Genomic DNA, 13,134 nt, shown 5'->3' with positions numbered 1-13,134 from the left:
ACAGTGTCACTTTGGATTGTTATGAGTTGAAAATCAACTTGACAGAACTCAACAACATATACAATATCTTGCTCAAAATGTTCTGGATAATGGTATATGATCATAAAAGTTTAGAGACACTGATTATATACAGGTGTGTAGATTTCACCTTGTTAAAGTCAGTTCCAAATTCTGAAGTTACCCTGGCCCCCATGGTTTACTGAATACGAATATCCCCAAAATGCATTTCTTGACAGTGTCAGAGTGAATCCTTCTACAGATGTCTCGACTCCACCTGTTATGAGTTGCTGCACTCTCAAGGGTAAACTTTTCTTCAGGTCGTGAGGAAAACTTATTTCGCTCTTCATTCAAAGCGTGAGTCAGCTGATACCCAGCATGCCCAGGCACTAACACTGGTTCATGAACCTTCCCTCCACAGCCTGGCTTCCCAGGTACAGAGAACCTCTGGTCCAGAATACCTCCCAGAGAAAGAAAAGGTTCCCCCAGTAATGGAACTCACAACAAGGCTATCTATGGCCACTCTGATCCAGATATTTCCCTTCTTCTGCTCTCAAGCAACATCCTACCAAGTGAAAGTATTGACCAGAAACCCCTAGAATTTCAGGGAGAGAGAGGGTCCTTTGGTTTAGGCCTGGATTCTATCTGCTTTGAATCTTGCAGCCTCCAGTGCTTCCTGTTGGAAACGAGGCCCTCTAAGGTTTGTGAGATGTGAAATGCTACCCTAGCCTTGCCAACCCTGTATCCTTCAGACAGTGCTGAGTCATGGGACAGGGGTGTAGTCTGGAGCCAAGTCAAGGAAATATAATCTGTTGTGTCACCTCCTCCTCTGACAGCTGCCCACTTAGCCATCCCCCAGTGCCTACACAAATCACCTCTCACCCCCCTAATCAATGGAGTTCTCTAATCCAATTCACAACCCTAAACCTACTTTTGACATATAATTCGTCATCATTCTCCCTGTTGCTCCTAATAATAATAAATATTAACTCATTTACTCCTCACAACAGCCCTCCTCAGTAGATACTATTATTATCCTCATTTTACAAAGGAGGGAACTAAAACAAGGAGGATAAGTAAATTGCCTAAGGTCACACAGCAAGTAAGTGGCAGAAACAGGAACCTGAGCCCGAGCAGCCTGGCCCTGAATTCCATATTCTTAATCACTATCTAACACTTCTCATCCTACATTATTTTTTTCTCTTGTACAGCTTTTTAAAAGGCAAAACGTTGTGCCTTACCTGTCCCTAAGCAATTTCTCTTCCACTCCCTCCATTCCTTGGGATTGCTATTCTACTGAAACTCCTTTCCACTATTTCCATGTATATTTTATGATCATGGGAATTATCTAAGCAAATAATCAAAAGGTTTTGTTTCCAAAATGTGAGCTTCTCTTAGCACACTTTTTATGTAGATAATGTTTACCTTTCTGTCCATCCCAATATCTTTTTCTTAAACTAGAGTTGTGAAGCGGGTATTCCTTTACCCTGGGGAGCCACCTTATTGTCATTAATCTCTGAGATTCTTACTTGCCTAAAGGACAGTGACAGTAGGATAATTACTCTGCAACCAGTAGTAAAAGTAACTTGAATTTGAATCCCTTAGTATTGTATTCTTTAGGACTTTATTTAATCCCTCTCCCCTTAATATGTTGGTGGAAACACTGAAACACAGCAAAAGGAGGAAGAAGAAGAGGTGGTCAGATTTCTCTCCTACTCAGTTTCATAAGTTGCATCTTTTATCTAGCCTTCCCATAGGCTTTGGGGTTTATTCCTCCTTAACCAGGAGGGATTTTGAATGTTTTTGTCTATTACGAGGAAAAGCACTGAAAGAAAAAGGCCACATCATCTGATACTTCCTGGCTAATATTTTAAATGAAAATCTGTCATTCAAATCATTCTTCACTCAACGCTTCTAAATTCTATGCCATTTGTTTGTCAATTAAATGTTGAATTAATATTTCAACCACCGGCATATTTGTTCTGGATCATATTTATAACAAAATAGTTATACCTTTAAATTGGTTTTCCAAGACTTCATAGAGCTCTGGGGTCCTTGGGACAATGAATTTAGGACAATGCTGTCACAGGACTTGGTGAAAGGTGGTGGTAGTGGAAGTGTATAGTTGTAACTCGGCTCTTGTGACAAATTGCTTATCTCTCCTCTGTATCTGATGCCAACTCACTAGTCAGGAAAGCCCCCCACCCCCCACCCCGCATATTCTACATTTTTGTTGGTTTCTTTTAACACATAAAATCTTCACGGTGACCCATTTGATTATATGATTTCCAGCTGGGAATGCCTGAATTACCATGGCCAGTCAGAGTGAGCCAGGGACATGTTAGTATCCTCATGCTGGGTGGCCATCAGGGAATAATTCTCAATATTTGCCTAGTTTTATGTGTGCTGGGCGGGGAGGGGGGGGCATGTATGAAAAGTAAGTCTTTGAACAAAATCACGTCAAAACTATACTTCACAGTTAGAAAAATCAATTCTCCATCAGTGGCTTGTGAGGGTCAAAGGAAAAGAGACAATTTAAGGACTTGGGAATGATTTATCAAGTTAAAAATGCTTTCTAAATGAGCTGTGTTTTATTGTCTGAAAGAAATGGGACACTTTCAAAACACCTGTCAAGTAAATACCAAAATCCCCATCTAGAACCAGGGTCCTCCAAGGAGAACAACAGATATTAATGACGCCCTTCCGGTTGCTTGATGTAAGTGCAGTCGCCACATGGTTAACTTGGAGTAATCATGGGTTAAACTAAAGAAAGATTGGAATTATAGAATAGTTACTTTTAAACAAAAATTGTATTGCTTACACCCTGACCTCATAGATGTCCTGCTTTCAGGAATGGAAGGAGCGTCTGCGTTGGCAGACCTGAGCACCAACCTTTTCCCAAATTCTCCTAAATAGCCCTCAAGAATTGCTTTTGATGCTATGGATTGGCTTAACAAATCTTTTCAAGAGCTGGCACAGCCTTTGATTGACCATCAGGAATTGGACTTTCAAATCAGCACACACCTGGATGGTATTTTTGGTGTGTTTAAAATTAAAGGGATTTGAAAAGCAAAGTGGATAATGAGAATGCCAAGATTAATCCATAAAGTCCAGTTTGTTCTGTTGTTTTTGTTTTTTTAAGAAGTTGTTTTCTGTAACATGTGATGGGTTAAAATGAACTTGCTAGACCCTCAGCGATCCTGGAAATAAATCAACAACACTGAGGGCAAACACATACCCAGATAGCTCCCTAACCACCGTGTGACTAAATAATCCAGTGGCTAGAAACTCTGCAGAGCTATAAGCATAGATACACAACTTCAGATCATTTTTTTAAGTCTTCACTAGTTGCTTCCAGGGTAATTGTTGTTGGCTGCCTTCAACGCAACCCCCGACTCGTGGCCGTCTCAGGCGCATCAGAACAAAACCCTACCCAGTCCTGCACCATCCTCGTGATCAGTTGCAGACTGGACATTGTGAGCCATAGGGTTTTCATTGGCAGATTTTGGGGAGTAGAGTGCCAGGCCTTTCTTCCTAGTTTGTCTTAGTCTGGAAACTTCATTGAAACCTGTTCAGCATCGTAGCAACTCACAAGCCCCCACTGACAGACAGGAGTGGCTGTGCATGACATTCATTGGCCAAGAATCAAACCTAGGTCTCCCGCATGGAAGGGGAGAATTCTACCACTGATCTGTCAATGCCCTCCCACCCCGCATATAATTAAAAGCCCTTTAAAATTGAATTCCTAACATAATCAGCCGCAAATTGCCAAGACAGAGAGGCTGCTTAAGGGCTAAGTCAGGTGATCATCAGAATTAGCAGTAGACGTGGGCAAGTCCCTGAACATGGGCAATTACCATCCTGTGTCACCGTTCTCATCCCTTTTGTGTCACAGCTACATAAAAGGAAGTGAAGGGTTCTTTAATGGCCTCCATTGCCGTACATGCATATATCTAAATTTACATGCTATGGCCTGATGTGTATTCATGTCTGCAAATCACACTCGAAAGAAAACTAATAATGTCAAATTCAGCTGACATTAAACAGTGGGAATTTCGTAAAGGATTTCAGACCCTTCTCTGCACTCTATGCAGAGAAGGATAGAGCCTGTGCATAAGGCGTTTTCATTCCACTTATTTTGTCTCATAACCCTCCTCTCTGATGAGGGAAAAGGGTGTCAGTGGGGTAGATATTTGCTCTTCCTTTCAGACCAAAAAACAGGTTTCAATTTTTTAATTCCTTCCTCAAGTGATTGTTTTCAATATATTTTTAAGAATGCAAACTCTCAGTTAGTGACGTTTTTGCTATCATGAGGGCCACCCTTTTCTCTCCTCAGTTTTATCCCGTTCCTTCATGTTCTCTGGCAGAACAAAAATGGGTCGCTGTGATATCAATACTGGCTTATAATTATTAGTCTCCTTTTTAGCCACAAGGTGTAAATTTGCTAACTGAGAAGGCGTGCTCTGACATTTAATCCCCATGTATGTCCAAAGGCTGTTCTCACTGCATAGATAATTTCCCTGGGGGATTGGTCTGTAGATTGTGGGCCATTTGTTGAGCTGTCTGATGTGGAAAGAGAGAAAATGAAAGGAACTAACAGAGAGCAGCAGGATCATACAGGGCCTTTCAGAACGAAAAAAAAAGGAAATTAAAGGACAATTTCCAGTCCATTCCAGTTCCCTGAACACTTTTTCGTGAACTGGGGCATCACGAATGTTTTCTTATTAGTGTTTTTAGGGAAGTCACTGAGAAAAAGCCCCCAAATCAGAGGATTATTGCAAATTTTGTGATCCCCAATGGCTATGCACAAAAATAACCACCAACTCAGGACCCTCCTGTCAGTGCCTGAGGCTTACAAGTTCTTCAAGGACCTGCAAAAATGTTTGAAACCAGAATGAAAATTGTACACTGGTATTGACTCCAAAAAGGAGCCCTGGTGGTGCGTTAAGTGTTCGGCTATTAATCAAAAGGTCGGCAGTTCAAACCACCAGCTGATCTGTGGGAAAAAAAGACCTAGCAATCTGCTCCCAAGAAGATTCCAAACCAAACCCAACCCAGTGCTGTCGAGTCGATTGCAACTCATAGCGACCCTATAGGACAGGGTAGAACTGCCCCATAGAGTTTTCAAGGAGTGCCTGGTGGATTCGAACTGCCAACCCTTTGATTAGCAACCGTAGCACTTAACCACTATACCACCAGGGTTTCCCCCAAGAAGATTACAGCCTAGAAAATCCTACAGGGCAGTTCTACTCTGTCTTGTAGGGTCACTATGAGTCGGAATCAACTCAGTAGCACACAGGAACATTGATTCCAAAATAAAAAACCAAACCAGTAGCCATCAAGTCAATTCTAACTCATAGTGACCCCACGTGCATCAGAGTAGAATTTTGCTCCATAGGGTTTTCAGTCACTGGTGTTTCAGAAGTAGATTGTCAGGTCTCTCTTGCCAGGTGCCTGTAGGTACACTCAAACCTCCAAGCTTTCGATTAGCAGCTGAGCACATTAATTGTTTGTACGGCCCAGGGACTCCAAAAAGACATCCATAAAAATCAAAATTATTAAATGTTTAACTGAATATCTGCAAAATATTTAACATCAGCTTCATTAAGTATCATATGAAGTATTTTCTAAATTATTTTACATGTGAAAACAAAGTGTGGATTCAGTTTCTCACTTTCCAAGATTTCTAAGACTGTGTGGGGGTCGCCAAGAAACCAGTCACAATCCTAAATTACACAATCATAAATGAATTGCACATAGCTGACTAATTCCAAGTGTACGATTATAAGAATCCTTTCCATTTTGTTATTTAAAACATTGGGTTTTATAATTGATGTAAGGAGCCCTGGTGGCACAGTGGTTAAAGCGCTCGGCTGCTAACTGAAAGGTCAGCAGTTGGAACCCACTAACCGCTCTGTGGGAGAAAGATGTGGCAGTCTGCTTCCATAAAGATTACAGCCTTAGAAACCCTATGGGGCTGTTCTACTCTGTCCTGTAGGGTCGTTATGAGTTGGAATTGACTTGAGGGCAGCAGGTTTGGTTTTTTTGGTTTTATGTCTGATGTGGGCTACGGGGCACCTGAAAAAAAAAAAAAAGTTGCCGTCTAGTTGATTCCAACTCATAGCAACCCTGTAGGACAGAGTAGACCTGCCCCATAGGGTTTCCAATGAGCAACTGGTGGATTCAAACTGCCAAACTTTTGGTTGGCAGCTATAGTTCCTAACCACTGCACCACCAGGGCTCTCTGAGTTGGAATTGACTCGACAGCAATAGGTTTGGTTTTTTGGTTTATGGTACATTTTAATACATCTTATATAATGTGTGAGGTAGGACCTAAAAAAGAGAGCCTAGAGCTGAAGCTAAGGTTTTAAAACAGCTCTGCCCCTGTCTACTGTTCTCCACATCTGTGGTTATTCCTGAAGATGCAGGTCTGCTTAGATTCTAATGGGAATGACCAGGTGGCAAGACAGGAAAGAAGGTTCCGGTTTATTTTTGCTGTATGTATCTGCAGGTGAAAGACAGAGGTCTGAGCACGAGAAAGTGCGTACAGGGAATGAGCTTACCAAGGCACCTGTTCATAGGTGGAAGCGCACAAGGTGGTACCTGGTTCCAGCAAAGAAACAGATTTTGTATTGAGCTGGGGAAGCAAAGCCATCCAGTTGGGTCACGTTGTTAGAATCCCAGCGTTCCCTTATCTGAATTGTGTTCTCTCCCAATCAGGGCTTTCACATGCCCTTGTGTTCCAATCAACTCTGCCCATCCTGAAATGGATTTCTATTTTCTTTGAGGTGGTGGAAGCAGGAGGGAAATTGGGTTATCTGATTTTCCTATATTATGATCCCAGTTTACTAAAAGGCCCACCTTCTCCAGGCTTTATTTTATTCACCACCCATGAGGCTATGAATGCTAACTCCTTCCAAAAAGACATGAAAAATGCCATTTTCTTGTAATCCTATCCCCCAACAATAACCACAAAAGCAGTTTGGTATAATTCTTGCAGACTTTTTTAATTTGCAAATACTAAACTATCATTAATTTATTTTTGTTTATAAAAGGAGATAACAGTAAATACAGGTTTTAACATTCTTTTTTTTTTCCACTTAACAGTACACCTTAGATATTTTTCCATGCCAGGACATGTGGACTTACCTCATTCTGCTTAATGACCACGTGGTATTCCACTCTGCAGCTGTGCTATAGTTTATTTAATTGTCTTCTATTGCTGAGCATTTAGGTTGGTTATTCAATTATGACTTTTCAAGAAATATATCATGTGTCTAAATAAGTTAGTATATGTTGGCTAGAAATATATGCCCTTGGTCCCCCACATTTGCTTAATGCATCCAGGAGCAGAAACAACCAAATCTTTCCCTGTACTGATGCTTGTCATTAAATGGAAAAGCAATATGTGATTCGCCATTTATTTATTTGTTTTTTTTTTTTTTTGCATTTTCCTCTTATGCAGTCATCTACAGCCAGGGACAAGGATGAGCAGGCTCTACCGGTAGGAAGCAGCGGCCCTGTCTGTCCCTCTTTGTGTGCCTGTGGAGAGTGGGGTGCGGGGGGAGAAGAGGGGTCATGTGCTTAACAAATCATCCTCTCCCTTGGAATATTTAAATGGTTTAACCTGCTAGTGTGTATGCATTCTCTCTCCTACCATCAGTGGCGATTGAATTTGACGTTTGCTGACAAATTATTCCTGGGACTAGGTTTCCAAAAGTATGAATTTTCTCCTCTATTTGACATGAACTTTTATAGGAATTCAAAGAGTGAGATATTTCCAAATTGCATTCCAAGGGATGCTGTGCTGATATTTGGGGCCCTTTGTAGGATCTAATGCATGATGCGTATTTTCTTCATGCATCTGCATGCACATACTTGTTGGTTAGAAATTTCTTTTGGTCCCAGCAAAAGAAATACTGCATGAGACATATATATTCAATATATACATAATACCCAAAAAACCGTTTTAAGTTCTCCTATAGATATAACCCTATTCTAATAAAGATCTTCAAACAGTGTTCTTCCAGTTCCCCAGGATAAAGACCGTAGTAACAGTGATTCTGACAAATTATTAACAACAAACCCATCTTTCGCTTCCTATCCAATTAACACATCACATTTTATATTGTGCAGCGTGGCAAGGAAATGGCTTTCAGAGTTCTTGTGTTCAGCCATCAAATTGCAATTACATTTCAACTCTACTCAAGTCCCTTAACCTTACCTTTAAAATTCTTTGAGCTCCAGTCATCTGAATTCCCTATAATCAAGTAACATAATGCATTAAAATATTAAAAATGTTAAGGCTCAAAGGACTAGTAGTGAAGATACACACATGATCTGCCCTTTCTCCTGTAATGCTCAGAGCAAGGACTCATGACATTCATTGAGAGCCTATAGGATATGCCAGATTCAATATTGGGCTAGAGGTACAGACCCAGTCCCTTCCTTTGAGGAGCTCCTGATCTGGTTCATCATTGAAACACCATTAATCCCCTCTGATTCTTCTCCAACCCCTTTTGAATTGGGAATATGATTTCTAGCAAAGTAACAACTATAATAAAATCACACTAAGAAAGTCAAATTTCTCCATGTATCTCCTACTGAGATTTTACCCAAACTCCAGGCTTGCTAAGGGTTTCATGTTTGTCTCCAAACATGTCGACCTCGATTGTTAATAAATGCTCTACAAAATGAGGGACCTATAGGCAATAGTTTGGAAACGCTGCCCAACTTAATTAAGTTAACCAGATTTCTTTAATGTTAGACTTAGTGGTCTAATAGGTATCCTGAATCTGCAAAGGTGGGTCAGTCTAGGATGTAGTACTTCCCAAATGTATTTGACCATGGAGTCTCTTAGGGGACTTTTCTTGGGAAGCCACCTTATGGGACTGGAGCATGATAGAATATTTTGGAAAACCCAGTAGTATAGAGAGTTGGAAGACTAAGTGGGAAAGAGTATTTTATTTTTACCTGGCACCAGAAAAATTTTGTGTCAAGATTTTGGACTAAAAGTTCAATTAGGAAGTCAGTTCCCTTATAATACCTCCTTCCCCCTTAAATCTGTCCATCTATAAAGCCTGACTGCCTCTGAAGTATTTTGCCTAGTGATGAACAGAGAAAATAGCACAAAATCAACCAAACGGGGGAAAGCAGTTCCTATTCAGGATAAAAATCTATCAAAGCCCAGAGGGTTTGGGTTTTTTTTTTTTTAATGCTGTTTACTTTTGAAAATAAGAGAGTTTGCTGGTAACCATATCCCTAGAAGTTCATTCTTCCTCTTTCACCTAGTGGTTCCATTATTGGGCCAAAAGATCACAACTAGTAGGATTTTATGGAAAAGGAGCCCCATTTGAAGTCAGGTGGGTTCTCTATGGCTTTGTGATAGAAGGTTCTACCTCTTCAAATCCCACTGCATAGGCCATAGGGCTTCTGCGTTAAAGCTCCAGTCTACAGCTTGGAGTGAGGTACCCCAGGGAAGTGAAAGATGCTTCTCTGTGGAGCAAGAAGAAAATATTAGTACCTCTATAATTTACTTTCTATATCATTCCTCTTAACTTCTGTTTTTACAAATGTTTTATATATGTGCTCATATTATTATGCTTGTATATATATCTATAGATTTAGATAAAGATACGGATATGTACACATACTTAAAACATTTTGCTGGTAGGGTGTAGAATCCACGAGTTTCAGGGACCACCCACCACTTTAGGTAACAGTCTTTGAAGCAGACCTGAGACCCATTCCCCTATCCTCCATTTTTTGCCAGTGTGACTTCGGCCCTTCATTTCGCTTCTCTGAGACTAGGTTTTCTCCTCTTTCTAAAGGAAATAATAACACTACTTTATAGGATTCATCTTGAGAATGAGATAAACTAATGGATGTGAATCATGCTGCATGTTGCCTGGCATTTCCTAAGCTCTAAAAAAATATGGTAGCAATTCATTCATTTAATAGGAGAGAATGGGAGAACACCATTCCTCCATGAGGTTTGAAAAGAACTTTGAAAAGCTATGGTTCACTAGTGTGTGATCATGTGGCAGAAATGAGTGACCACCAGACAAGGTCAGGATCTTATCTAGAATGCACTCTGCTCTCATTTCTGAGAACCTAATAGCATCTCTGTCTGATTTCTCTGCTCAGGCTAAGCCACGTCTCCAGCGAGGTGGAAGTTCTGCCTCTCTCCACAACAGTCTCATGAGGAATAGCATCTTCCAGCTCATGATACACACCCTGGACCCACTCGCTGAAGGTAAAACTCAGGCTTGGGTCTGGGAGCTTATTTGGAGGGAAAGAGGATGTAAAAAGGGCTTCTCTCCATATAACACATGTTTATGCTTCCATTGCTCAATTCTGCCAGTGCCCTCTTGTTTAGTATCTGCCAGAGGAAGCCCTGGCACCCTGACATGCTTTGTGTAAAATGGCTCAGTTCGCCATCAGTGATTTTTGAGCCAGGAATAGGATCTGGGTTCTCCATGGATTCATGATAGGAGGACTGTGTGTACATTCTGTCTTTTGATGCCTCCACCGTAAATAGAGCTTGTTATTAGGCAGAGAAGACAAAAAGTTTTCCTTCCCTTCCAGATAGAGTAACAGTTCTTTTATCTTCCTTTCTGAGTTTCAAAATGAAGTTCAAACTGAAGTGTGCACCTTTAGGAAAAAAAAAAAAAGGAGAAAAGAACTCCATGATGTAGTAGGGCCAAGAGTAGTTAATTCTGGGAAGAATGCTCACTGCTGGACTTTCATATTGTAATGATTCTTTGGCAACTGGAAGATGGTAGGTGAACATCTAAACATCTAAAGAGACTTCTCTAAGATAACTGCTTAGGATCTGTCACTGGAGACCCGAGAAGCCTGTTTCACCTCGGAGGGTAATCATCTGAACCATCACAGAGAATCTGGAATTGTATTCTTCCAGTTTTATTCACTCACAGTGAATCCAAACTCATCATGTTTCTTAAATTGTGTAACTATCTTTAAAAACTAATTTTTCAAATAGATAGATGTCTGATGTGTCAAGTTATGCCACTAGCAAGAGGCTCAAATATGGTTATATCATCCCTGGACCTTATAATCGGGTCTGATGTTACATGGGGGTAGTAGGAACTATTGAATAGCATGGCCTGGGAACAGGCCACTGAACGAACGGACAGGATCAGATTGTCAAATATGTGCCATAAATCAGAGATTGAGCTTTACTAGATAATTTTAAGGGTACAGGCAATCAACAGGCTCAGATGAAGCAAAGGAAAACTTGTGACCTGAATGGTGGCTCCCCAGGTTCTCTCTTCCCTTATTGGACACACACCTTGCCAAGAGCAATTGGTGAAGACCACAGGCTCTCCTTTCACAGAGAAGGATTTCAGTTATGAAAAATCTCTGTTTTATGCCCCCAGACAGTTGTATAAAACCCAAACCAAACCCAGTGCCATCGAGTCAATTCCGACTCATAGTGACCCTATAGGATAGAGTAGAACTGCCCCATAGAGTTTCCAAGGAGCACCTGGCAGCCGTAGCGCTTAACCACTATGCCACAGTTGTACAGCTGATGTCATATTCTACAAGGAGCCCTGCTTCATAGATCTTGGGCTCTATTTATGAAAGGTAATCTTAACCAAGGACATCCTAATTATCCTTACTCTATTTATCTGGAAAGGAACCCTGGTGACACAGTGGTTGAAGCACTTGGCTGCGAACCAAAATGTCGGCAGTTCTAACCTACCAAGCCATCTCACAGGGGAAAGATGGGACAGTATTCTTCTGTAAAGACTACAGCCTTGGAAACACTATGGGGCAGTTCTACTCTGTCCTGTAGGGTCACTATGACTCGGAATTGACTCCACAGCAACAGGTTTGGTTTTGTTTATACAGAGGTCCATTTGACAAGGAAATTAGACCTGGTCACCAGCCTTCTCTCCCCTGGCGCAACCTCAGAGAAGGAGTGAAGATCAAAGGCCAGCTGCTTCAACTCCTTCCTCCCAATCACTGAGAAGTGTGTGACTTTGGGCAAGTTTGTTGTTATTAGGTGCCATCAAGTTGATTCTGACTCATAGCGACCCTATAGGACAGAGTACAACTGCCCCATAGGGTTTCCAAGGAGCAGCTGGTGGGTTTGAATTGCCAACCATTTGGTTAGCAGCCAAGCTCTTAACCACTACACCACCAGGGTCTCTCTAATACTTGGTGTCTTCATCTATAGTAATAGTTACCTTTGTTTAGCACTTTACAGTTTACAAAGCATTTTCATATCCGTGAACTTATGCTTCATGGTAATACTTCATAGCTTACATTATCCTCACTTCCTGAGAGCATTCTACCACCAAAATAGATCTCCAATGTATCTCTGTCTCCACTGCCAGCACTTTATTCCAAGCTATCACCTTCGCTTGTTTGGATTCCTGCAGTAGCTTCCTAACTAGTCTTCCACCCCCTTCATTGTCCTCTCTATCCATATTTTCCACACAGCAGCCCAAGTAATCATCTTAAAAAGTAAGTGAGATTATGTCACTTCTATATTGAACTTTCCATGGCTTCCCATTGCTCTTAGGACTACTGTGAAATCCTTACCGTGGTCTACATGATCTAACTCCTGCCTCTTGCTCCAGCCTCAACTGGTTGAGCTATACGGGCCTTTCTGGCCTTCAAGTAGACACCTCTTCCCTGCTTCAGGGGCTTTGCATAGGCTGTTCTCTCTACCTAGAACACTTTTCCTTCTACCATGTTTTCCCCTGCTTTACTCCTACCCATTCTTCAGCACTCTATCTAAATGACACTTCCCAACCATCCAGTATAAATCAGAGCCCCCAATCATCATCTCTTAGTGCACCTTTCTATTTTTCTTTTTTGCTCACGTTACAAGTTATGTGATGATTTGTCTATTTCCTTTCTCCCCCAGGATGCATAAGCTTCTCGAGGGCAGGGTCTCTATTGTGTTCACTAGTTGTCCCCAAGTCCTAGCACAGTACCTGGCACATGGTATCTGCCAAGGCTCAGAAAGATTAAACAATTTGGTCCAACTCATGTTGTTGACCTGATAGTCACACTTTATCAAAGCCCCCAAATGCACCGCAGGTTAAGATTATAGGTGAATCGTATCTTCATTGTTTTGAGCCACCATCTTCTCCACTCCATTGC

General features: G+C 41.3%; 1 protein-coding gene across 3 annotated transcripts in view; it reads left to right on the top strand.

Moving 5' to 3' along the window:
* Positions 1 to 13,134, top strand: part of SLC24A2 (solute carrier family 24 member 2) — a 279,329-nt gene that overhangs the window by 174,487 nt on the left and 91,708 nt on the right. For 2 of the 3 annotated variants that reach the window (XM_049896188.1, XM_049896186.1), the window contains exons 3-4: positions 7,463 to 7,501; positions 10,144 to 10,252. In XM_049896188.1, coding sequence (XP_049752145.1) covers positions 7,463 to 7,501; positions 10,144 to 10,252 — 148 coding nt within the window. The remainder of the gene's footprint in view (positions 1 to 7,462; positions 7,502 to 10,143; positions 10,253 to 13,134) is intronic. The other variant, XM_049896187.1, reaches the window with a different exon arrangement.

The sequence above is a fragment of the Elephas maximus genome, chromosome 9 (genome assembly GCF_024166365.1).
Source record: "Elephas maximus indicus isolate mEleMax1 chromosome 9, mEleMax1 primary haplotype, whole genome shotgun sequence".
In the NCBI taxonomy this organism is placed as follows: domain Eukaryota; kingdom Metazoa; phylum Chordata; class Mammalia; order Proboscidea; family Elephantidae; genus Elephas; species Elephas maximus.
The sequence above is the reverse complement of the archived record's forward strand: the minus strand, read 5'-3'. Positions and strand labels throughout refer to the sequence as shown.